Source organism: Eublepharis macularius, chromosome 7 (assembly GCF_028583425.1).
Source record: "Eublepharis macularius isolate TG4126 chromosome 7, MPM_Emac_v1.0, whole genome shotgun sequence".
Taxonomy (NCBI): domain Eukaryota; kingdom Metazoa; phylum Chordata; class Lepidosauria; order Squamata; family Eublepharidae; genus Eublepharis; species Eublepharis macularius.
In genome coordinates, this window is record NC_072796.1 from 144,136,321 (window position 1) to 144,158,232 (window position 21,912).

A 21,912-nucleotide genomic window follows, 5' to 3' on the forward strand; every position below is an offset into this window, starting at 1 on the left:
GGGAAGGAAAAGGGGGCCCAGCCAGCCGGCCTGGCCTCAACTGGAGGGTCCTGCCTGTGACATCCCCGCCCCCCCCCAAGCAGTTTTGGGTTTGTGGGCCCCTCGTGGCATGGAACGGGGGTGGGGCAAATGTACAGAGCAGTCGTCCGGGTCCGTGCGCCAGTCCCCTCTGGGGCCCATTGTGCCAACGGGCTCCCCTTCCGCGTGTGCGCTTGAAGGGCTCTTGATAGAAATGCCTCTCTGGGTCTACTGAACCTCGATTCCCCCGGGGCAGGGTGGGTCGGCCTGCCCCCCCCTTCTCGCCACCTTGCCTTCTCTCCGTCCCTCCAGGCACAGGTGCTTGGAGCAGATCCTTCCCGCCGCTCAGACCTTCCAGCACTCAGTCGACTCATTCCAGGACTGGTTGGGCTCCACCGAGCGCAAGCTGGCCCAGCTCTGGCAGGACAGCGGGGGCCTCAGCCGTGCACAGGACTCACACCAGCAGATCCAGGCAAGGCTTTGGGGGGGGGGCCTCCCGGGGCCACAGGAGGCGGTGCTGGGGAGGAGTTCTGGCAGAGCTCAGCTCTAAGGACGAGGGTCAGCAGGGAGCTGTGCCTTGAGCTGCTGGCCGTGAGCCTCCCCCCAGGGACGGAGCCTGGGCCTTTGAGCCTTCCTTCAGGGTTGGCAGGGTGTGAGAGGGGCCTGGCCTGCCAGGGGAAGGGGCCACAGGCCCAGCGCGAGTCCACCTGCCCCTGCCTCTAAGGAACTCCTGGCTGACGACAGGGGAGGGCGTGGATTTGGCGGGGGAGAGTGCGTGTGTCCCCTGGCTTTATTTGCCTCCTCCAGGAGCTGAGCAAGGAAATTCACTCCAAGCCGGAGGAACTGGAGCAGGTCCTGGGACACGGGCAGCGACTGCTGGGGATGGTGTCAGGCAAGTGCTGACTGCAGGGCAGGCCAGCCTGCCTTCGGAGTGGATGCGGGCGGAAGGGGCCTCTTCTGCAGCCCTGCGGCAGTAGTGGCTTTGGGAGCCCTCCCAGTGAAGGCCCTGGGGAGCAGGGCTGGTGAAGGCCCCCGCAGGGGCCCGGCTCGGTCTCCTCGGCATGCAAGACAGCCCTCTTCCACGTGCAGCCTCCGGGTTCCTCCTGAGCCCTCCTGGCCCGCAGCAGAGGGGTCCTCCCCAGAGGCCAGAGGGCTTGGAGGCACAGAGACCCGGCCAGCTGCGCTCCGCCTACCTGCCCGTTTGCCCAGCCGGCATGTTTCTGTCTTGCCCTCTGGCCGCACGGCTTTCTAAAGCCTTGTGCAGCAGATCAGGCTGAGACAGAGCGACTGCCTGAGGGTCAGCTGGGATTCGAGGGGGTGTTGCCCCCCCACACACTTTGGAGGCTGTGTGGGGCGGGAGGACTTTGCTTTGCTCTCCTCCAGACACTCGGACCTCTCAGGCACTCCTCCAGTCCTGCCTGGAGGCCCAAATGTGCGGGTTTCCTCAGTGGTCCAAATAGACCATTTCAGGTCAGAAAAACAGTGCAGGGTGGCGGGTGGGTGCCTGGAGCCCCTTCTCAACCACGCGGTGGTCCCGAGGCAAATGGGACACTGCACATGTGAGAAGAACCTTCACCGCACGTCTCACCCCCCCCCCCACACACCCCTATCTCGTGCCCCCTGTAACACGTGAATGAGCGCCATCCAGAGACGCGTTTTGGTGGCCCAGCTCAGATCCACACACCAAGGGGGCCTCCATGGCAGCGTCTCCTCTTCGGACCCTCTCACCACCCCACCGCCCTGCCGAGCTCTGCAGGCCTGGCAAGGTGACGGATGGGCCACTCTAGCGGAGACATCAGGGGCACCAGCAGGCAGCAAGAGGACAAGCCTTGGGGGGGGAGGGGAGGGGGAGGCTCCTGCTGATTCCAGGGCCTCGGGCTCTGCCCCTGCAGATGAAGAAGCCCAGCTTGCCCAAGAGAAGGTGGACTCCCTGCGGATGAGGTTCCTGATCGTGGGCCGGAGCAGCACTGACATCTTGCACCGTCTGGAGCAGACCCTGGAGGCCTCCTCCCGTCTGCAGCCCCCCCAGGAGGACCTGGCCCTGTGGCTGTGCCGCATGGAACGGGAACTGTCCCCCCAGGGCAGGCAGCCTGGAGACGGGCCTCGTCCCGTCAGCACTGCGGATAGAGAGAAGGTGACGGGCAGGGGTGGGGCAGAGGCCACTTGCTGGCGGGCTGGCGGGCGGGGGGCGTCTCCCTGGCCTCCCTTTCTGGGCCGGGGGAGGCATGCCCATGCAGAGCCCAGACCAAAGTCCTAACTTGCTCTGCCTCCAATGCTTAGCAGGACCTCTCGGGTGGGATAGGGCGGCAACGGCTGGGGAGGCCGCACCCCCTTGCTCCCTTCCTTCCCTTTCGGGGGATACCGGATCTTACCTCCCCGAAGGAAGGATGCAGGGAGGTGGCCCTGGGTTTCAAGCCAGGACTTTTGGCCAGCACAGCCATGCGGTCCCCCGATCGGCAGCCCAGAGCATCTCCAGCACACCAGCCTCCCCAGCTGCCACCCTCTCTCCACACAAGGGGGGGGGGCTCCTTGTTCCCTGAGGACTTCCTCCTGTGTAAGGATCATGGGAGGAAGGCCCCGCCCCTGCCCCAGCCACCAAAGGGCTGACTTGGCTGCATCTGCCTCAGTTTGAGCAGGCTCTGGGGTCTGAAGAGGCCCACGTGTCCCGCCTCAGGAAGCGCCTGGAAGAGCTGGCCAAAGTCCACCTAGATGCCCACGCCATCCACGTGCAGGTCTCCGATCAGAAGGTTGGTCCGTGGGGCCTGATGGCCCCTTGAGGGAGGGGGAGCAGAGATTCCGCGGGCAGAGGGGCGGCTAGCTGGGAGAATGGCCACAGGATGCCCTGTAGGTGGGCGCAAGGGGGTGGGGGTGGGAACTGTCCTGTCCCAGCCAGACTAGCCCCCCCCCCCCCGCCCTGCCATTCAGAATGAGTGGGCGCCTCCCTAGAGTCAGGAAGTAGCCATGGCTCAGTGGTGTGAGCAGAAGGCCCCAGGGTCAATTCCCACCCTCTCCGAGTAGAAAGGTCAGGTCGTGGGAAGACCCTGCCCTGAGGCCCCGAAGAGCCGTTGCCCGCCCGAGGAGGCAGGACTGGCCAAGGGTCTGACTCGGCACAAGGCACCTCCGTGTGTTTGCAGCAGTCCAAAGGCCAGCCTCAGTGTGGGACTGCCCACGCGGCAGCCCCGATCCACCTGCAGGACCAGGCCGCAGCGTGGCTCAAGCAGATAGCAGGTGGTCTGCTACGAGGGGCTTCCCAGGCAGGTGGCACACCTCACACACCTACGTGACTCAAAGGAAGGCAAGGAATCCTTATGGGAGATTGAGGGAGGGCTCATTTCTGACCCCAAAGCCTGTCCTCTGAGTAGCCAAACGGGGCCCCTGCCTGTCCCATCCTTCGTATGACCGTAGCCCCCTTCATCCCCAGCTCCTGGCTGCAGAGATCCTGCGCCACCATGGCCTGGTGGAACGGCTTGTGGCTATAGCAGACCCACTGCTCCTCTCCTGCCCTCCGGCTGAGCAACAGCAGCTCCAGGTAAGGCAAGAAGGCCACGTAAGCGGAGGAGGGCTGGGGTATCCCGGAGCCCCTGCGGTGCCCCCTCTGGCCACTGGGGGGAGAAGGTGTTCCCCTTTCCTGACCCACACCTGGAGCCAGCCACGCCTTCCCAGGGAATTGGGAGAAAACGTGAGCCGGCTCAGCAGTTCATGCCCTCTCCCTCCCCCCCCCCTCTCTCACACACACACACACAACCGCTACACTCTCCTTGCTCTGGCTTCATCGAGATCACCAAAAGTCAAGGTTTTATCACCAGCCGCTTTGCTTTAAAAGGACTGGTGGTAGACTGGAGAAATGCATGAAATCAGCAGGGATGAGAGAGTGTCAAGAGGCATCCCGACATGGTCTCTCTCTGGGCAAGAGCATGGGGGAGGGGGCTTCCCTCTCCCACCCCCGCTAACTCTGAGCCATTGCGAAGGCAGGGCACAGCAATTCCCAAGGCAGCACAGGCTGTTTGAATCAGTCATGACTTGCGCCGCTTTCAGAGGAAGGGCCCGGTAAGCAGGAGTCTTGTGAGCCCTCAGTAGGGCCTTGGGGACGAGAATCCCCTTTGGCAGATGCTAACAGCAGGCCAGGAAGCAGAAAGGGGGACGGGCAGGGTGAGCAGTCCTGAGGTCAGAGTCAGAGGGAATCCGGTCACAAGAAGAGTCGTGCTGTGAGCTCGTTTTTCTCAGCCGGTTCAGGCTGAGAAGTGCAGAAGTGCAGGCTGGCTCTGAGGCAGAGTGAAGCAAAGCCAGGGCCACCTGCCCTCTGAGCCACCAGGCAATCCCAGGCCCCACCCACAGCCTGCCCCCCTCCCACCCATGCCCTGGCAGCTTTTCCTTGGCCAGTCTCACGGGTCGACCAGAGCTGTGTGCAGGAGAAGCCGAGGCGCAGGGCAGCGTGCACGTGGAGGGCCCTCAGCTGGAACAACAGGCGGGACTTTCACACAGGCCGGGGTGGACTGGGAAGGAGCCCTGCCTTTGCTGCATAGCCACAAAACAGGTTGGGGGTGGCTGACGGCTCCCCAACACGAAGAAAACCTCCCTTACTATGGAGTGGTGGTCGATTGCCTGTAAAGAAAGAGGGAGGGACAGGCTGGACGGTCCGGCTGTGCTGGGCTCCCACAGGGGAGGCGGATGGTGGGGGCAAAGGTGCTTCTTTAGGGCTATCCCCTCACTAGGGTTGCCAAGGAGGCAGGGGCCTGGGGCCTGGGGGGTGGGGTAGGGGGCAGCAGGGTACCTCTGGCACAATGGAGGAGCTTCCAAACGGGCAATTTTGATTGAATCTGGCTTCAGCATGGCCCACAGCGCCCCCATCACACAGCACAACGGGGGAGTGCCGGAGCACACACATGCTTCCCCCGTGCCTCCCCCCCCCATCACTGGCCCAGTGAGCGAGGCTTAGGGATCCCATTCCCTGGTGGGGGTGAGGGACCCCCTGCTCCCAGTCTCTGCCCCCTGCCCCTCTCACCTGGCTGGTCGGGGGTGGAAGGTGTGGGAACGGGCCTAGGAACTCCTCAGCATGCTCTGGGGTACTATGGAGCACTTCCTCGTCATGCCAGACAGCGTATTTCAAACATCGTTAAAGGAAAGACACTTGAAATTCACCTTCTCTTGCCTGGCTTCTGCTTAGAGAGAACCGAAGGTTGTTGGGCTGGCTCTGTTCATGCAAGATGTAAAAGTTGGCTCGTTGTTGGATTACTGTAATGAGCCCGACATGGGGCTGCCCTTGAGGTTACCCCAGGAACCACAACTGGTTTAGAAGGAAGTAGCTGACGGTGACACACCTGCCCCTCCCAGAGCCCCTGTTTGTTTCCAGGTTCAATTCAAGTTGCCAGTTATGATGACCCCAAGAGACCTTCGTGGCCTGGGGCCCACACCCCTGCAGGGCTGGCTCCTCTCAGACGCACCTGCCTCTTCTGGGTGCCCCTTCCCTTACGGGAGCCCACCTGGCATCTGCTGCAGCCTGTGCTTTCCCCACGGAACAGGCTCCCGGAGGAGAGAGGGGCATCGCCTCGAGGCGTTTTAAAGAGGCGCTGCAACAGCAGTCTATTCACGGGAGCTTTAATGGGGGTTGAGCTGCAGGCGTCTTTGGGGTAGGTGGGGGGCTTTACTTGAGTTTTTCTAGATATGTTTTAAAATTTGGAATTGTAAGCCATTGTGACCCTGACCTCGATAGCCCAGGCAAGCCTGATCTCATCAATAATAATAATAATAATAATAATAATAATAATAATAATAATAATAATAATAATAATAATAATTTGAGTTATTTTTGATGTCCCGCTCAGCAAGCCTTTTAAAGGGGCAGAATTTAAAGTCTCCTGCAAGGAAGCTCCCAAGCTATGATTAAGCTGGTCAAGTTGAGCAGAGATGCTATTCAGCTGTTGAAAAATTTCAATAACGGTTTGTGCCGTCAGCAGACTATGATCTAATAATAATAACATTTGATTTATATACCGCCTTTCAGGACAACTTAACGCCCACTCAGAGTGGTTTACAAAGTATGCTATTATTATCCCCACAACAATAATCCCTCTGTGAGGTGGGTGGGGCTGAGAGAGCTGTGAGAGAGATGTGACTAGCTCAAGGTCACCCAGCTGGCTCCAAGCGGAGGAGTGGGGAATCAAACCTGGTTCTCCAGATCAGAGTCCTGCCGCTCTTAACCACTACACCAAACTGGCTCTCTGCAAGCTAAACAGGGTTGGCCTTGGTTAGTGATTGGATGGGAGACCTCCCCCAAAGACCAGGGGTGCCGAATCAGGCAATGGCAAACCAATTCCGTTAGTTTATTGCCTTGAAAACCCCAGCAGGGATTGCCATAAATCAGCTCTGACTTGATGGCACTCTCCACACACACACACCAAGCCCCCCGTGAACCAGAAAGGAAAGGGAGGGTGTGCAAACAGTAATGGATGCATAAACTTGGGTGGGTAAAATGAGCCAGAGGGCTTGGCGGTGCAGCTGCTGCTGTGGTGGTGGCCCAGCCGCTCCTGCTGCTCCGCCTGCCACTGGGGAAGGGGACGGGGCACCTGGAATGAACCAGGCAGGGAGAACAAAGGAAGGCGTCCGTGCCCCAAAGCTGGCTTGGCCCTCCCTCCGCAGCGGGGGAACAGCCCCAACTCGCGCCCTATTGCATATCTTGTGTGCCCCACAGCCATTGGTACAGCCGCTGCAGGAACAGGCAGAGCGCCTCTTGTGTCAGAGTTCAGCCTGCACCATGCAGCTGGAGCATGCCCAGTTGCTGCTGGCCCAGTATGCAGAGGCCCAGGAGGAGCTCTTCCCATGGCTGGAAGAGACCCAGCAGGCAGTGGGGCGCTTCTCTCCAGACGCCATCGGCTGCGACACCCTCAAGGACCAGCAGGAGCTGCTGCAGGTGAGGGAGGGAGCTGCGGGGGGGGGGCAGGGGGGCAGCATCCAGCGCCCTCATGGTGCCGAGGGCCTTCTAGCTCACACCCCACCTCTGGCTTGCACAGTGTCTTCGGGAGGCCATTGCGGAACACAGGCCCTTGATGACCAAGCTGCAGCGTGTGTCCGCGCAGCTAGCCCAGCTCTGCCCACAGGAGGCGGCCCCCTTCCAGCAGGGCTGGCAACTGGCGGAGGAGCAGTACGGGGGCATCCGGGAGCATGTCCGCCAGGCTGCGTCCGTTTTGGAAGATGCTCTCCCCCGCTACGGCCAGGTAAGCCACCAGCTGGGTATCAGGGCACCGCCTGCGCTGGAGAGCTCCTCTCAAGCTGGGGAATGGGAGACCGGAGCCAGCAGCCGAGGGCAGAGCCTGGGCCAGGCACTCCTGCCTGACCCGGGCTTGCTGAGCCGCCCTCTTCCTCCCTGCTCCCTTCCCTTCCGAGGGCCACTGGGGCACACCCAACTCAGAGTTTTACTGCCAGCCAGGGAGCCACGAAAACCCAAGACTATGGAAAGCTAAGTTCTGGAAGCTTTCTTGTTCTCGATTAAATATGTAAACCGTACATGTTATGTAAATAGCATGTTTTTAGTCTGCATAATGAATCCAGGATATCAGATATCTTAGGCACGGACTCCTTGCCCAGAGGAAATAGAAGCGTGAACAATATGTTCCAGACAGTGCGGGGAAAGATTTGGTTTCAGAACAGGGGGGGCCCTGGTTTGGGTCAGAACCACCCTAATGGACAGGAAGAAGAGTGTGTCTCTGGTTCCACCCATGTTGTGTGGAGAGAGAACAAAAAGAGGGTTGTAATCTTCGCCCCCCCCCCCCGTTTGCTTTTGCTGTTCAGAACTGGCTCCCACACTCTGCAGTCAGTGCTTTAGAGGGGTAAAATCAAAAAGAGTCCAGTAGCACCTTTAAGACTAACCCATTTTATTGTAGCATAAGCTTTCAAGAATCAAGTTCTCTTTGTCAGATGCATGGTACAGAAAATTGGTTAGTCTTAAAGGTGCTACTGGACTCTTTTTGATTTTGCTACCACAGACTAACACGGCTAACTCCTCTGCATCTTAGAGGGGTAAAGGTTTTCTTTTGAAATGCTAACAATCAAGCCAGGAGCCTAGTTTCCAACAGTTCAACCAAGGGGAGGCTGAAGGGATGAAATTCCTCTCCTTTCCTTGCGTGGCTCCAAGGCTAACTGAAGCCGCACGAGCTTTGCCTTTTCTGCATGGCAGGAGAGGCACCCTCTCTTGCCTCCTTTGTGTGCACCCTCAGTGCAGGCCGTGTGCTCGCTCTCTGTGCGCAAGAGACCTCGGAGCCAGTCATTGGCCTCCGAGGAGCCTGCCTAGGAAAGACCCTCAGAATAGCAGTCCTGGGTTATATGAACCCGGTGCCACGAAGCTCCACGAATGCCGAAAACAGGTGCAGAAGTAACAGCCCCCGGGTTTGAATTGTTGCAGCCTGGCGGGGCAGTTGAGCTTCTAGCTCTGCCGCTGGGACTGGGCTCTGGGACCCCCAGGACCCTCCCGCCACTGTCGGACGTGAGCCTTGCTGCTCCGTTCTCCCAAGAGGAGCTTCCTAGTAGCCTGCTGGGGCAAGTCCCCGGCTCCAGCCCTCTCTTGTGCCTTCCTTGCAGCTGTCGGAGCGCCTGGAACTGATGGCGGAGTGCCTGGAGAGGCTGCAGAGCCAGGAGCCGAACCCGCCTGTGGTGCGGGGGGACTTGGCGTGGCTGCGGGAGCAAGTGAGAGGCAACAGCCTCAGGCTGGCCGAACTGGAGCAGCTTGCCGTGGCTCTGGAGACCCTCCGTGGGCAGCGGGATGAGCTGCTGGCCACCATGCAGGCTGGTGCAAGCGCAGGTACGCCCCCCCCCGCGGCATCTCTTGCAGCCCCAAGCCAACCGCAGCGTGCGTGCGCGTGTGCATGCGCGTATGTGCGTGTCAGCCAGTCAGCCAAATGCGTAGCTTGCCGTGAGCCAGGAAGGGCCCCTGGACTGGCTGACGTGGCTTCTCCGCTGCTCCCCCTCTTACCTCCACTGTTGCGAGATGCCTCGGCCCCCTGGAGAGCGTCCCTTGCCCTTTGTCACCCGAGTCCCATGAGCCTCTCCTGTTTCGTGAGGGAACAAGGCCCCCCGCCTCAGCCCCTGGGCCAGCCCAGCCCCTGGCCCCTCTCCTAGCGCTGCCCTCTCCTGCTGACAGGGATCCAGGCTCGCGTGGAGCAGCTTCAGAGCCGATGGCAAGGGCTGTGGCAGCAAGCGGAGGAGCGGGAGAGCTGGCTTCAGGGCCTGCTGGCGCTGGCTGACCGCTTCTGGCGTGGGCTGTCCAGCCTGGGGGCCAGCGTGGGCGACGCCCAGCAGGTGCTGCTGGACCTGGAGGAGGCCCCCTCGGACCCCGAGGCCGTTCGGGCCAAGCTCGGGACCATGCAGGTACGGCGGCCGTGGCTTCCGGGGACTCCTGGCCCGGCAGGGGATGGTGCGTGGGCATGCCCTGGTGCTCCCTGGGGGGGAGAGCAGCCGGAGGAGCGGCCACGCTGGCTCTGGACTCGACTTCCCTGCTTGCATCAGCATCTCCATTTCATCTGTCAACGCGCATTGAAGGCAGTGGCGGTGTGGCATAGTGGTTAAGCCAGTTTGGTGCAGTGGTTAAGAGCGGCAGGACTCTAATCTGGACAGCCGGGTTTGACTCCCCACTCCTCCACTTGAAGCCAGCTGGGTGACCTTGGGTCAGTCACAGCTCTCTCAGAGCTCTCTCAGCCCCACCCACCTCACAGGGGGATTATTGTTGTGGGGACAATAATGACATACTTTGTAAACCACTCTGAGTGGGCGTTAAGTTGTCCTGAAGGGCAGTATAATCGAACGTTGTTGTTGTTGTTGTTGTTAAGTGGCTGAACTGCAAATTAGCCCCCTGCTGGTTCAACTCCCACTCCTGCCATGAGCTCAACAGGCGGCCTTGGGTGAGCCCCTCCTCTCAGCCCAGCTCCCCAGCGGCATTGTGGGAACAATGATAACACTACCTTTCCCCCCACTCTGAGTGGGCACTCCTCTGCCCAGAAGGGCGGTATAGAGGCACATCTTCTGGGCATGGAGCAGGGGTCACTGGGGGTGTGGGGAGGGGGGCTAGTTGTGAATTTCCTGCCTTTTGCAGGGGGTTGGACTAGATGACCCTGGCGGTCCCTTCCACCCCTATGATTCTATGTTTCCCCTTCTCTTCCGCAACATCTTAAGTAACTCTGGCGAAGGGCGCTACAAGAACAGCCTTGATAGTTTGGGCTCAGGGACTGCGCCTTGTGTTTTTCAAAGCAATAGCAACTAAAGCCAGTTGGGTCTGTCTGCTTAGCTGGAGGATGCCACTTGGGGACCAAGTGGCAGCTGAAGAGACCACCGGAGGTCCCCTACTTGCGCAGCCTGCCGCCAGCTCTGTCCTTCCCAGTCAGCCAAGATCTGATTCCCCGCAAGCCAGCGGCCAGGCAGCCCTGCCTGTTGTCCTCGCAGCCGTCTCTGCAGGCGATCCCCTTGATGTAGCTACCCAGCCCTTCCCCCCTTTGCCGCTCCAGGTGCTGCGAGAGGAGATTGACGCTCTGCAGAGCGAGCTGGATTCCTTGGGTGTCTTGGGCACGCAGCTGATGTCCTCCTGCGGAGACGGGGACAAGCCAGATGTCACCAAGAGCTTGGACGATGTAAGCAGGGTGGACTCTAAAGCTGCAATGCCACAGGGGCTGCATGGCCGTCTGGGGCTCTGGGAGGGGATGCGTGGAGGGTGCACGGGCAGGGCATTTTCCAAGACCGACTCCCGTGGGAAAGTGATTGTGCACGGCACTCCTGACACACAGCCCCCTCCCCATGCCAGCCAGCTGGCATGGGAATGGGGGGGGGGTCAACCAGGACCCGGGAAGAGGCAGGCTGCCATTGCCTCTTGGCCGTAAAGCTCCCTGAGCAACTTTGGGCCGGCCCTTCCGGCTCAGCCTAGCCCTCCTCACAGGGCTGTTTACAAGGATAAAATGAAGGCAGGGCGCCAGGTGAACTCCTTGGCGAGCAGCGGCGGGGGGTGGGGGGGGGGAGTGCAGGGCATCACGCGGGGCCAGCTTCCTCATGAGGAGGACGTTCAGAAGACTTGCGGCCTCTTGTCAGGAGCTGGCTGTTTTTGATGTACCGATGCAGCAGATACGGGAGGCCAGCGGGCGCTTCTGTTCCTAGCCCCTTGCCTCCTGCCAGCCCCTTCTCCCAGCCTTGCTCTGCCCCCTGCAAAAGTTAGTCCATCCCCTCCCAACCAGGAACTTATGGCACATCACAAACCCCTGGCGTAGCCACTAGCCGTCCATCACCAGCCATTCCTCGTGGAGACTCCTTCCATGACGTGCGCCTCCCTCGCTGGCGCAGCCAGGCTTTGGGTTCCCATATGGGCTCTCCAGGATGACCCAAGTGGGTGGCAGGGGCTCACGGGTGGGCGGGCGCTCTGCGCGCTGCTTCCGCCCACCTGTTGGGTTCGCTCCCTTCCCCTTTCCGCAGCTTTACTCCTCCTGGAGCAGCCTCAGCAAGATGTGGACGGAGCGGCAAGGCCGGCTGGCGGAGCAGCTGCAGGCCTCCCTCCTGTGCCGGGAGACTGTGGAGGTGAGAGGGCACCCGTAGGCCCCGCTCCGCCCCCAGCCCCGGGCTCGTCTTTTCCCTGGGGGCCAGCACTGGCCCTGGGGGCTGTTGCCTCGCCAGCCTGCTCCTCGGCCTCCTGGGCATGGGGCCTGCCGCTGTGGATGCGTTCGACCTGAGGCTGCAGCTCCCTGGCCCCACAGGTTGGGTGTGTGTGTGTGCTCCTGGCTGCAGTGGCGAGAAGAGTGGCAGGCAGCCCGTCCCCGAGGGCCAAGGGTCGGCCTCTGCTGGGCTTGGGCCTGGAGCTCACCCTTCCAGGATCCTGCCCCCAGTTCCCTGCTGTGTCTGCCCCCCCCCCCCAGAGGCTGTTGGGCTGGATGGAGACAGCGGAGCAGCGGATTGCAGAGGCGTTCCTGGTGGGAGGGGAGCCAAGTGTGGCCAAGCAGCAGCTGCTGGAGCTGAAGGTGAGGAGGAGTCTGGGGCGGAGACAGCCCCCCCCCCCCCCCCCGTGCATGAGAGGGGACGGGGGAGGCCCTTCTGTGCATGCTGGCCTGGGAGGGGCCCATGGCTTCCTACACTTCTCCTACCCCAGAGGGACGCTGTGGCTGGCTGAGACAGAAGGGCGCGCGTGTGTGAGACAGAGATCCTGCCGAGGGTGCATTGTGTGGGTCTCAGCAGCCACAGGAAACCTGAAGCAAGCTTGGGAAGGCCAGCGAGGAGGGAAATGGGAGAACTCGGCCCCCTCCCTGACCCCCCAATCCCGTTGGGCAGGACTTCAAACGAGAGCTGTACCAGTGCAGGGTGGATCTGGAAAGCCTGCCCCACCGCGGGGGGACCCCGAACGCCACCAGCGGCTTGCGAGAGCGCTGGCACCGCCTGGAGGAGGAGATTGTGGGCCGGCAGGTGAGGCCTCTGCAGCGGGCGTAAGATGGCAAGAGGGGCAGGAGAGCCGGCCCTGCCGCCGCTGCCGCTGCTGCTGCTTTCCCGCCTGGCAGCCTTGCGCGGCTCCAGTCTGGCCAGTGGCCTCCTGTGGGGCTGGGCTGTGGCCAGGCTGCTGGGGGTGGCGCCTTTGCCTTCCTGACAGACTCTCTGCCCCCCGCCCCGCCCCCAGTCTGAGAAAAGAAGAGCCCCCTGGAGCTGGCCTGGCCAGGGGTGCAGCACTCCCCAGTGCCCCCTCCCCGGCCTGTGTGCGCCCTTTGCCCAAGGCCAGCTGACTCTGGGGGGGGGGGGTCCCGTGGGGCTTCTCTGTTGCAGCATCAGCTGGAAGACGCCCTCCTGGGCCTGGGCCAGTTCCAGAGCCAGCTGGAAGAGCTGCTGCTCTGGCTTCTGCACACCGTGGAGCAGTTGCAGGGCCCGCTGCCCCGCTGCCTGGACCTGCAGAGCTGCGAGATTGAGCTGGCTAAGCACAAGGCAAGGCATGGGGGCCCAGGAGGGGGCCGGGGCGGGGGGGGGTGCCCCCTGGAGGCCCCGGCTCACCTGGCTGGTGCTCCCCCGGCAGGTGCTGCAGAACGACATCCTGTCTCGCGCTCGCACGGTGCAGTCGGTGACTGAGGCTGGCCAAGGCTTGCTGCTCTCCGGTGGGGGGGTCTCCGCAGACGGCCTGCAGGGCAGCCTCCAGCAGCTCCACCAGCACTGGGACTTTGTGCTGGCCCAGATGGCCAGTCGCCAGCTGGAACTGGAGAACAACCTCAGCCAGGTAACCCAGGGCGGGGGCAGCTGGGGGGGGGCGCCTGTCCACACCCCCGGAGCAGTTGCTGCGCTGGCATTGGCCTGGCCCCTTGCGTGGCAGTCCCTGGAGCCCGTGGGGCCACGGAGCCCGAGCTGGCCTCTCCCCGCTCCCCGTCCTGCTGGGTCGAGGCGGCTCAGCCCCTGCAACCTCCACCGTGCCCAGGGGCCGAGCGTCCTACCGTGGGTGCTTCTGCCCCTCGCAGGTGCAGGACGTCACCTTGGAGGCCACAGAGCTGCTCCAGTGGCTGGACCACGTGGAAGTGCAGCTCTGCTCTGCCAAGCCCACCTGGGGCCACCTGGAGACTGCCAAGGACAAGCTGACAGCACACCTGGTGAGCTCAGTTTATCTTTATTTTATTTACTTGTGGTCCGGCTTTCTCACTGGGATTCAAGGCAGACGGCAGAGTGGAATTCAGTATGATCTGCAGCCGGAACATTTATTAAACAAGGCGACAGCATGCAGGCTGCAGAAAATAAGCCCCCTCGAGATGACGTGATAAATCACAGTGAGAGAGCCTGTCAAAGCATCTCTTTGAACCATTTCCTTACGGTACAGCCCTGTGGCTGGTGTCAAACAGCCCTCCTGAATCATCCCGTTTGCCCTGCTGACCTCCCCAGGCAGGCTGTTCCATGCGGGAGGGGCTGCTACGGAGAACGCACATTTACGGGCAGCTCTTGCTTCGGCCCATTTGCAGAGTGGCACCCGCAGAAGGCCCTGTTCAGACAAGCGAAGCTGCTGTGGTGGAGCACAGGGAGAGAGAGCGTCCGGTAGATACGAGGGACCACGGCCATGAAGGGCTGATGGGCGATGGTAACTAATGGGCAGCCAGTGGAGCGACTGAAAAAGGGGGTCAGAGGCACGCTCTGCTTAGCTCCTGATAATAATTGAGCGGTGGTTTTCTGCACCAGCTAGAGTCTCCAAGTTGTGTCTCTTTTTTTTTTTATAATATTTTTTATTTTTCAATATCTAACATACAAAACTACTGCATACATATATAACCTACAAGACAGTAACTACAAAAGACTACAATAGCACAAGGGATGGGGAAGAAGGGGGAAAAAAGAGAAAGGGAAGGAGGGGTGGAAAAAAGGGGAAGGTGACCTACAAACACTAAACACTACATTTCAATGCTTTCCCTTCATACTGCCATGAGTCTCCAAGTTGTCTCTGAGGGTGGGCCGGTGTAGAGTGTGCTACAGTAGTCTAGTCTCGGTGTTAGCATGGCATGGATCTGGGTGGCCGGATTGGCCGTGGCAAGGCAGGTAGTGGGGAGAAGGCCTTTCTTGCAGCTGCCTTGACTTGCTTCTCCAACAGCAGCGCTGCATCCAGTTTAACCCCCGGGCTCTTGACTGAGTCTCCAAGGGTCAGCTGAACCCCACTGAAAGTGGGCAACAGGCTCTTCCAGGTCTCTGCCTTCCCAACCAGTACCATCTTGTCTGGGGTCAGCTTCGGTTTGTTTACTTTCAACCATTTGATCAAAGCTGTCAGGCAGCGACTTAAGGCTTCTACTGCATCACCAGCTGGTTCGGATTTGGTGCGATGCAGAGCTGGGTGTCCTCTGCCTGCTGGTGACGTCCAGTTCCGTAGCCACAAATGATTCCTCCTAAAGAGATTACGTAGAGGTTGAGCGACACGGGGGATGAGCCTGTGCCCTGTGGAGCCCTGCCAGATAACTCCCCCTCTGGATGGAGGCAGCTGGTCTCCAACAGGAACCCTTCCCCTGAGGCTGCCTCCTGGCGCTGGTATTGACTGCTTTACTGCCTATGGAGGTTGCCTTTCCTAACCGGGCTGGTAGCCGTTAAGAGACCCATTCGCCCTGGCTCTGTATATGTCCCTTTCAAAACCATCTGTGCTCGAGGCCATCGCTGCCCCTGCTGGCAGTGAATTCCAGAGTTTAGTTACTTGCTGAGTAAAGACCTGTTTCCTTTTGTCTGCTGTGAGCGGTTGTTGGTTACCTTCATTCGGCGCCTTCATCCAGACGCCCAGCGTGATGGGAGAGGGTCCCTCTGCTTCCTTCTGCCCTCCGTTCCTTTGTGCTGCCTCCTTCTCCGGAGCACAGTTCCCAGCCAGCCGCCTTCAGTTGCCTCCTCCAGGTCCGGACCGTCTGACTCGCTGGACCTTCATCCCTTGAGCCATGGCCTCTCACGCCATCCGGCCTGGCCCTGCCTGCTCACCTTAAGTCCAGCACCCTGCTTTCCAGGCGGCAGGGCACCTTCAGTCCTGTCACTGCGCCTGTGGGCCATCTCCAAGTCCTGATCTCTGCGAGGCCTTTCCCGCCCCCCCACCTCCATCCCAATACATACCAGTCAGGCACGTCCCTTCTCCCTCCTTTGCCTGATCAGGACGCCCTTTGATGCACAGTGATGGACAGGGAGCGACAGCGCACACTCACGCGCTCATGTGCCTCGCTTTGTCTGACAGGAGTTGTGCAAAGAGGCAGAATCCAAGCAGCAAGCTTACAACCGAGTCCGGGACCAGCTGCAACAGCTGCTGGCCACCAGTCCTCCTGCCCGGCCCTCCAGCACGGAGCACAGCGTGAACATCCTGGAGCAGAAATGGAAGAGCGTCGCCAGCCTGGTCCAGGAGAGAAAGGTCGGTGTGGGTGGGTGGGGCGGGGTGAGGTGTGCAGTTGCGGTCACTGGGCAGGAAGGGGCTGCAATGCTCAGTTTCTCCCCCAGGAGCAGCTCAGCGAGGGCCTGGCGGCGACCACGGAGTTCCACTCCACCTCCCAGGAGCTGCTGTCGTGGGTGGGGGCTGCCGAAGAGGCCCTGGGGGCCCTGCCCCCTCCCAGCTATGTCCTGGAAACAGTCACTTGCCAGATACAGCAGCAGAAGGTGAGTCGGAGTACCAGGAAGGCGGTTGGGTTTGCTGGCACACTTGGGGGTCCAGGCGGAGGCGTGCCACCCTGGCTGCCTTCCTGGCCCCTGTGGGATGTTCTCAAGCTGTCTTGCCGAGCAGTTGTGTGCGCTCTGGACTCATCTGTCAGATTCTCCACAGCTGGAGATCCCGGGCTGTAGAAACCGGTCCCTGAGGCCGGAGCTGGCCAACAGAAGGGGCCCTTTTCAGGGTCTCCCCGCCCTTCGGAGGCCCAAGATGGAGCCTTGAATGCTCACTGTGAAGGGGCGTGGCACCCTCTGAGATTGGCAGTTAACTTCCCAGGGCTCTGGCGGTCCTCCCCCGTGGCCACGCATGGAGTATAGATCCCCTTGCTTCCTTCGGGCTTTCCTCACGGACCCTCTGCCTTCTGAGGTTTATCCCAAGTGGTTTCACTTTCTCGTTTGCCTGACATCTCAAGGGCCGAACGGTGGTGGCCCTTGGACTCCGCCCTGCTCTGGAGTGCCAGAGACTCTTCCTTCCTGGAGACCCCTGATGGTCGCCCAGGCTTGGACCCTTCCCCGGGCCATCTGGGGCAGACCTCACGAGGCTTTTGAGGCCGCCCTGGAGGAGCTTTGTCTCTTCCCCAGTCAGTAAGCACTCCATTCTGGGACACACACCGAGCTGGCACTTGGCATTGTGAAGGGCTTCCATCCCAACGGCTGCACTGGCAGAGAGGGCGGAGGGGGCTGTCTGCCAAGCCCTCCATCTCCACGGAGCTCTTTCTGGGCTGGAGCTGGGGGGCGTGTGCTTGGCAAAGGGCCTGGCACCTCTGGGTCCATCTTCCCTCTTGCGCACTGCCAGGCTCTGCTCCAGGATGCCCATGCCCACCGGGAGAAGCTGGCTGGTCTGGAGGCAGCGGCTGCCCGCATGAAGGACTTTGGCCAGAAGCAGGACGGAGGGGTCACCCACAGCGTCGTGCTGGCTGCCAAGGAGCGGCTGGCCAATGTGCTTCAGCACGCCAGCGAGAGGGGCAGAGTCTTGGAAGAGGCCCGCAAACAAGCCAAGCAGGTGCTGGCAGGCGGGGGGGGGGGACGTGGAGGGAGGGGAGCAGGCGAGGCCCCAGTGTCCTGGGCGCTGCTTCTGGGACCGGCGCAGGACCGACTGCTGACCGCTGCACCCCTCTGGCCTTCAGTTTTACGAGTCTTGGCAGCTACTTCTTGACTGGCTGGATGGAGCAGAGGCCACTTTGGAGATGCCCAGCAGTGCCATGAAGACCCCGGAGGAGATCAAGGGCCGCCTCGGAGAGCACAAGGTAAGGGGGGGGCAGTGCCCCCCTGCTGGGACAGAGGGATGGCCAGAGGCTTTCCACCCAGCAGCGTCATAGAAGCAGCCCTGGATCCTGCAAGTACGGCCCTCCTTGGGCGGGGCCTTTCACCTGCAGCCCAGTAGGCGGCACCTTCTTGCCCTTCTCTGCCGAGTGAAGGCGTGGCTGACAGGCCTCGTGTGGCTCCTGTATATTCCAGACCCCCGGTCCACAGAACCTTGTTGTGGAGTGAAATCTTGTTTCCGGTGCCGTGAGAACGGCTCCTGTCTGTTTGCATGAGGGTAGGGAATCCCCCCAGCTGAGTGCCCTGGCCAGTGTGAATCCTCCCAAATGTGGTCCCTGGGCTACATAAAAGACCTGCCCAGAGAAACGCCCCAGGCCCCCCTACCCGCCGGCATCCTGTAGTCTCTGGTGCCCCACAGGAGGGGGGAGCCCCGAGCCCCACCAGCATCCAGGGAAGAAGACACAGCAGCGCCCTAGAAGCAATCTCTGCCTCCTGCTCCAGCTGCAGTCAGGGGCTGCCTTGGGAGGTTCCCCACGGAACTTTTTCTCTCCTCTGCCACTCACATCCAAGCAGCCCTCCATGCCCATAAAGCTTAGCGAGGAAGTTCTGGAACTTTATGGCACCAAAAGCGGAAATCCTCTGGGTGTTAAAGGGGAGAAGTCAGTCAGGACCCAAGACGCCGTTCCTCAGGAAGGGCCCACCGCTTCTCTGGGAGGACAGTGACTCAGCCCATTCCTAGCTGCCCTCGCGCCCTCCGTGCACACCTGGGGGCCTCCGGAGCTTTCCTCAGTGGGCTCCTTCGCTCCTTCTCAGACCTTGAGGGTCCACACTGCATGCATCTTTCCAGTGGGCACATTAACCTTTCTGCAGAAGATGGAGCGTGGAGGTTGACCCGAGCTGCCAGGGCTTTGAGGAGATGCTGAATGCGGGTGTTTTGCCAGCTGGCGGCAAGAGGAGCAGCATTGCTCACATTTTTTACCAGATAAATACATACCCAAAGCCGTGCTTGGCTCTCCTCCCTGTGAGGGGGCTTGAACTTGAGCGGAGCTCCTAAGAACCTTCAGGCTTAGGGTGAACCGGACGGGACTCTCAGAGACGCTTGGAGGGGTGCCTCTCCCTTACAGCGAGGCTGGTTTTCATCCCTCTCTCGCAGGGGCTCAGGGCAGCACTCCAGGTCTTCATAGGCTCAGGGCAGTCATACCCGCGGGAACTTGAGCCTGCACAAAGTCACAATCTGACCTGTCCAGAGAGGTTTAAGAGCTCGTTTTGGCATGGACTCCACCCACTTAGCAACAGGCATGCCTAAGGGGTGGAGCCTTGCCTTCCTGCACAGTTCCTCAACTACCACCGCAGTTTATCACAGGAAGAAACTCTCTCTGACTTAAGTGTTTGTTCTCTTTTTGGTTTGTCTTCTGAGCTTTCCACAGAAGGACAGGCCTGCATGGCTTCTCCGTTGCTGGTGTGGCTGCTGATAAAGCACAGTAGCAACGCGGCTTCCACATGACATTTCCCTGCCCTATTCTCCCAGCAGCTAACCACTCCCCAGGGCCACTACGGCTTTGGCGAGTTAAAAAAATCTGCACTAGAATATTGTTATATTGCAATAATGTTATACTAATATACATAACAGGTTCTTTGAATTCCCAGTGTTCATTTTTTAAAAGTCTCTAGCCTTTCCCATTGCGAGAAAACCTTTCCCTTTATATCTCTGCAATGAAATGGGGCTAGAATTTTTTTTTAAAGAAAGCTGGGAACCTAGAACAGAGGGAAGGGGAGGAAAACCTTTAGTGGTGGGGGAAGGAAATGGCCACTGCAGGACAAGGTTAGGGATAATGGCTGCCACGTGAGCAGGAAAACCCCAGTTTCCCCACCGCTACAGTAGCTACTCAGGCTTTACTGCAATCCTCCCCCAAACTTCAGAGAAAACCAGGCTTGAGAGAGATCAGAGAAAAGCCTAGCAAATCCCAGGAGGTGCACGTTTGCAGGACAACGTTGCGAGGAAGCAGGAAAAAAAACACCTCTCCAAAGAACTGAACCCCGAGCAGCCATGTGTGGACATGGCCCTGGACTCTTTCTGGATTGGATTTTACTCTGATCTGTACTTGGACACCTTCCCTGTCGTGGTTTGATTCCTTGGCTCTTGATCCAGACTGGCTTCCTGCGTTTGTGCCTGTGGCTCATCGCACCACTTGCAAAGGGTGCTGGAACTGTGGCGGCCATGTGCCGTGTCTGTTATTTCTGGGCAATAGCCTCATGGTTGATTCCGGCCCCTGTTGTCAGCATTTCACTGGACAGGCGCAAAGGAACGCCTACAAGGCGTTGAAGTCCAGGAGTTACAGGCAGACTGGAAACTAATAACTCTCCAGGTCCAGATGGCAATACACCTGAGCGTTCTTAAGGAGCTCAGAGGTGAAATTGTTGATCTACTGACCTGTATATAGATCCAGAGGAGTTAGCCGTGTTAGTCTGTAGTAGCAAAATAGAAAAGAGTCCAGTAGCACCTTTAAGACTAACCAACTTTACTATAGCATAAGCTTTCGAGAACCAAAGCTTTCTTCATCTGACAATGCATCTGACGAAGAGAGCTGTGGTTCTCGAAAGCTTATGCTACAGTAAAGTTGGTTAGTCTTAAAGGTGCTACTGGACTCTTTTCTATGGACCTGTGTATGTAACCTGTCACTAAAATCGGCCATGGTATCAGAAGACTGGAGAGTAGCAAATGCTAGACCAATTTTTAAGAAGGGGTCCAAAAAGGAACCAGAGAATTCCCGGCCACTTGGCCTAACAACCGTCCCAGATAAATTAGTAGGAACTGTTATTAAAGGTGGTATTATTGAGCACATAGAGGAACAAAGCCATAAGGAGATGCTTCAGACTGATGTGCTGGAATGGGATGGGGACTGTAGACCGTAGTACTGTGTACGAAGCAGCGGAGGCTGCACTGAAAAGCTGCCTCGGCCACGTGGGGGACCCTGAGCAGAGCTCCATCTCTTGCCTGGAGTGCTCCATCCAGCGAGTGGGAGAGGCAGAGGCCTACAACAACAACAACATTCAATGTATATACCGCCCTTCAGGACAACGTCCACTCAGAGCGGTTTACAAAGCGTGTTGTTACTATCTTCATGACAATCACCCTGCGAGGTGGGTCGGGCTGAGAGAGCTCTGAGAGAGCTGTGACTAACCCAAGGTCACCCAGCTGGGAGCTCTCCTGCAGCTGGGAGCCCCCCCTCTCCGCTGGAGCCCTTTGCCACCTCTCCCGCAGTCTCTCTCTCCCTCTTTGCCATTAGGAGTTCCAGAAGGGGCTTCGCACCAAGCGCCCAGTGTATGAGGCAGCCCTGCGGAACGGGCGCTTGCTCTGTGAGAGGGCCCTGCTCCCTGCCGATGTTCAGGCGCTGGATGAGATGCTGGCCGAGCTGAAAGGGCGCTGGGATGCTGTGTGGAGCCTGGCTGCAGAGAGGTGTGTAAATGGATGGGGGGGGTGTGTGTGCCTTCACTGGTGTGTGGACTGCCTTGCAGGGCCCCCCAGACTGCTGCTCTGCACTCTTGGCTTCCCCCCTTCCTCTGCCTTCCCACCCCACCCCGCCCCTGCAACGTCTCTCTGCTCGCCTCCCCTTTTGTTCTGTCTTTGCTTCCAGAGTTTCCAGCAAGTCCCCTGGCCTGAATGCTGCGGACCTTTTCAGACAGTCATCAGTTGATCTGTGTTAAACACGTCATTGCTTGGGTGGAATCCCATCTGTCCACCAGTCAGATCCCAGTATTTTGCCAGTGGGGAGGCACAGCTCTTCCCCAGGGCGCGCCCATTGCGCTTGCACACCTTGCTTGGATTCACGCGCTCGCTTACGGGACGCTGACTGTGATGTCACATGCAGCTGGTGCCTTGCATGGGGGGGGGTTGCTTTGTAAAACCCCCTGGCGAGGCTGTCCCACGTCCCCAGCCTTTGCTGTGCACACTACCGCGGTCACTTGGGAGCTGAGACCCTGCAGCGGTTTTGCCCACTCCTCTCTCTCCACCTGACCTACCTCACAAGGTTGTTGTGAGTGACAATATACTGGCTGTCTCTCAGCCCCAGGCTCCCCTGGCACTCAGCTTGCTCCCTTCACCTGTTGCTTATTGCTGGGATTTGCGGGGTGGGGCGGTGGGGGGGGAAGCGGGGAAGCTTTTATTCCGTTAGGGTTCCCTCCCTCCAAACTGGGATCAGAACCAGGCTAGCAGCCTCCAGCACCCAAGAAGTGCCAGTTAATGGACTCCCCCCCCCATAAGATTCTGGCTTCTGGTCCACCTCTGCTAGGTGCAGGCAGGCAGGGGGAGGCCAGGCTCACCCGCCCCCAGTCTCTTGCTCCCCACACTCCCTTCTTCTCCACGAGAGAGGCCGCCGCCCTTCCAGGACTGGCAGTGCCTGCGCGGGGCTCAGCAGTCTAGGGCCGGAGACGCTTCTGCGAGGAATTCCCTCTCTCCCAAGGATCAAGCCCATTGTTTTCTAAAAGAGCTTTATTCTGTGAGACGTC

At 59.7% G+C, this 21,912-nt stretch overlaps 1 protein-coding gene across 1 annotated transcript in view; it reads left to right on the forward strand.

Annotated features, from left to right (window-relative positions):
* Positions 1 to 1,079: 1,079 nt before the first annotated feature.
* The window catches only part of LOC129334030 (microtubule-actin cross-linking factor 1, isoforms 6/7-like), a 38,936-nt gene continuing 18,103 nt past the window's right edge, over positions 1,080 to 21,912 (forward strand). The window contains exons 1-20 of the mRNA XM_054985954.1: positions 1,080 to 1,230; positions 1,911 to 2,152; positions 2,646 to 2,765; positions 3,440 to 3,547; positions 6,707 to 6,925; positions 7,026 to 7,229; positions 8,590 to 8,809; positions 9,149 to 9,375; positions 10,506 to 10,628; positions 11,458 to 11,559; positions 11,895 to 11,996; positions 12,304 to 12,435; positions 12,787 to 12,942; positions 13,031 to 13,228; positions 13,464 to 13,592; positions 15,683 to 15,853; positions 15,940 to 16,095; positions 16,940 to 17,146; positions 17,271 to 17,390; positions 20,694 to 20,863. Coding sequence (XP_054841929.1) covers positions 1,080 to 1,230; positions 1,911 to 2,152; positions 2,646 to 2,765; positions 3,440 to 3,547; positions 6,707 to 6,925; positions 7,026 to 7,229; positions 8,590 to 8,809; positions 9,149 to 9,375; positions 10,506 to 10,628; positions 11,458 to 11,559; positions 11,895 to 11,996; positions 12,304 to 12,435; positions 12,787 to 12,942; positions 13,031 to 13,228; positions 13,464 to 13,592; positions 15,683 to 15,853; positions 15,940 to 16,095; positions 16,940 to 17,146; positions 17,271 to 17,390; positions 20,694 to 20,863 — 3,257 coding nt within the window. The remainder of the gene's footprint in view (positions 1,231 to 1,910; positions 2,153 to 2,645; positions 2,766 to 3,439; positions 3,548 to 6,706; positions 6,926 to 7,025; positions 7,230 to 8,589; positions 8,810 to 9,148; positions 9,376 to 10,505; positions 10,629 to 11,457; positions 11,560 to 11,894; positions 11,997 to 12,303; positions 12,436 to 12,786; positions 12,943 to 13,030; positions 13,229 to 13,463; positions 13,593 to 15,682; positions 15,854 to 15,939; positions 16,096 to 16,939; positions 17,147 to 17,270; positions 17,391 to 20,693; positions 20,864 to 21,912) is intronic.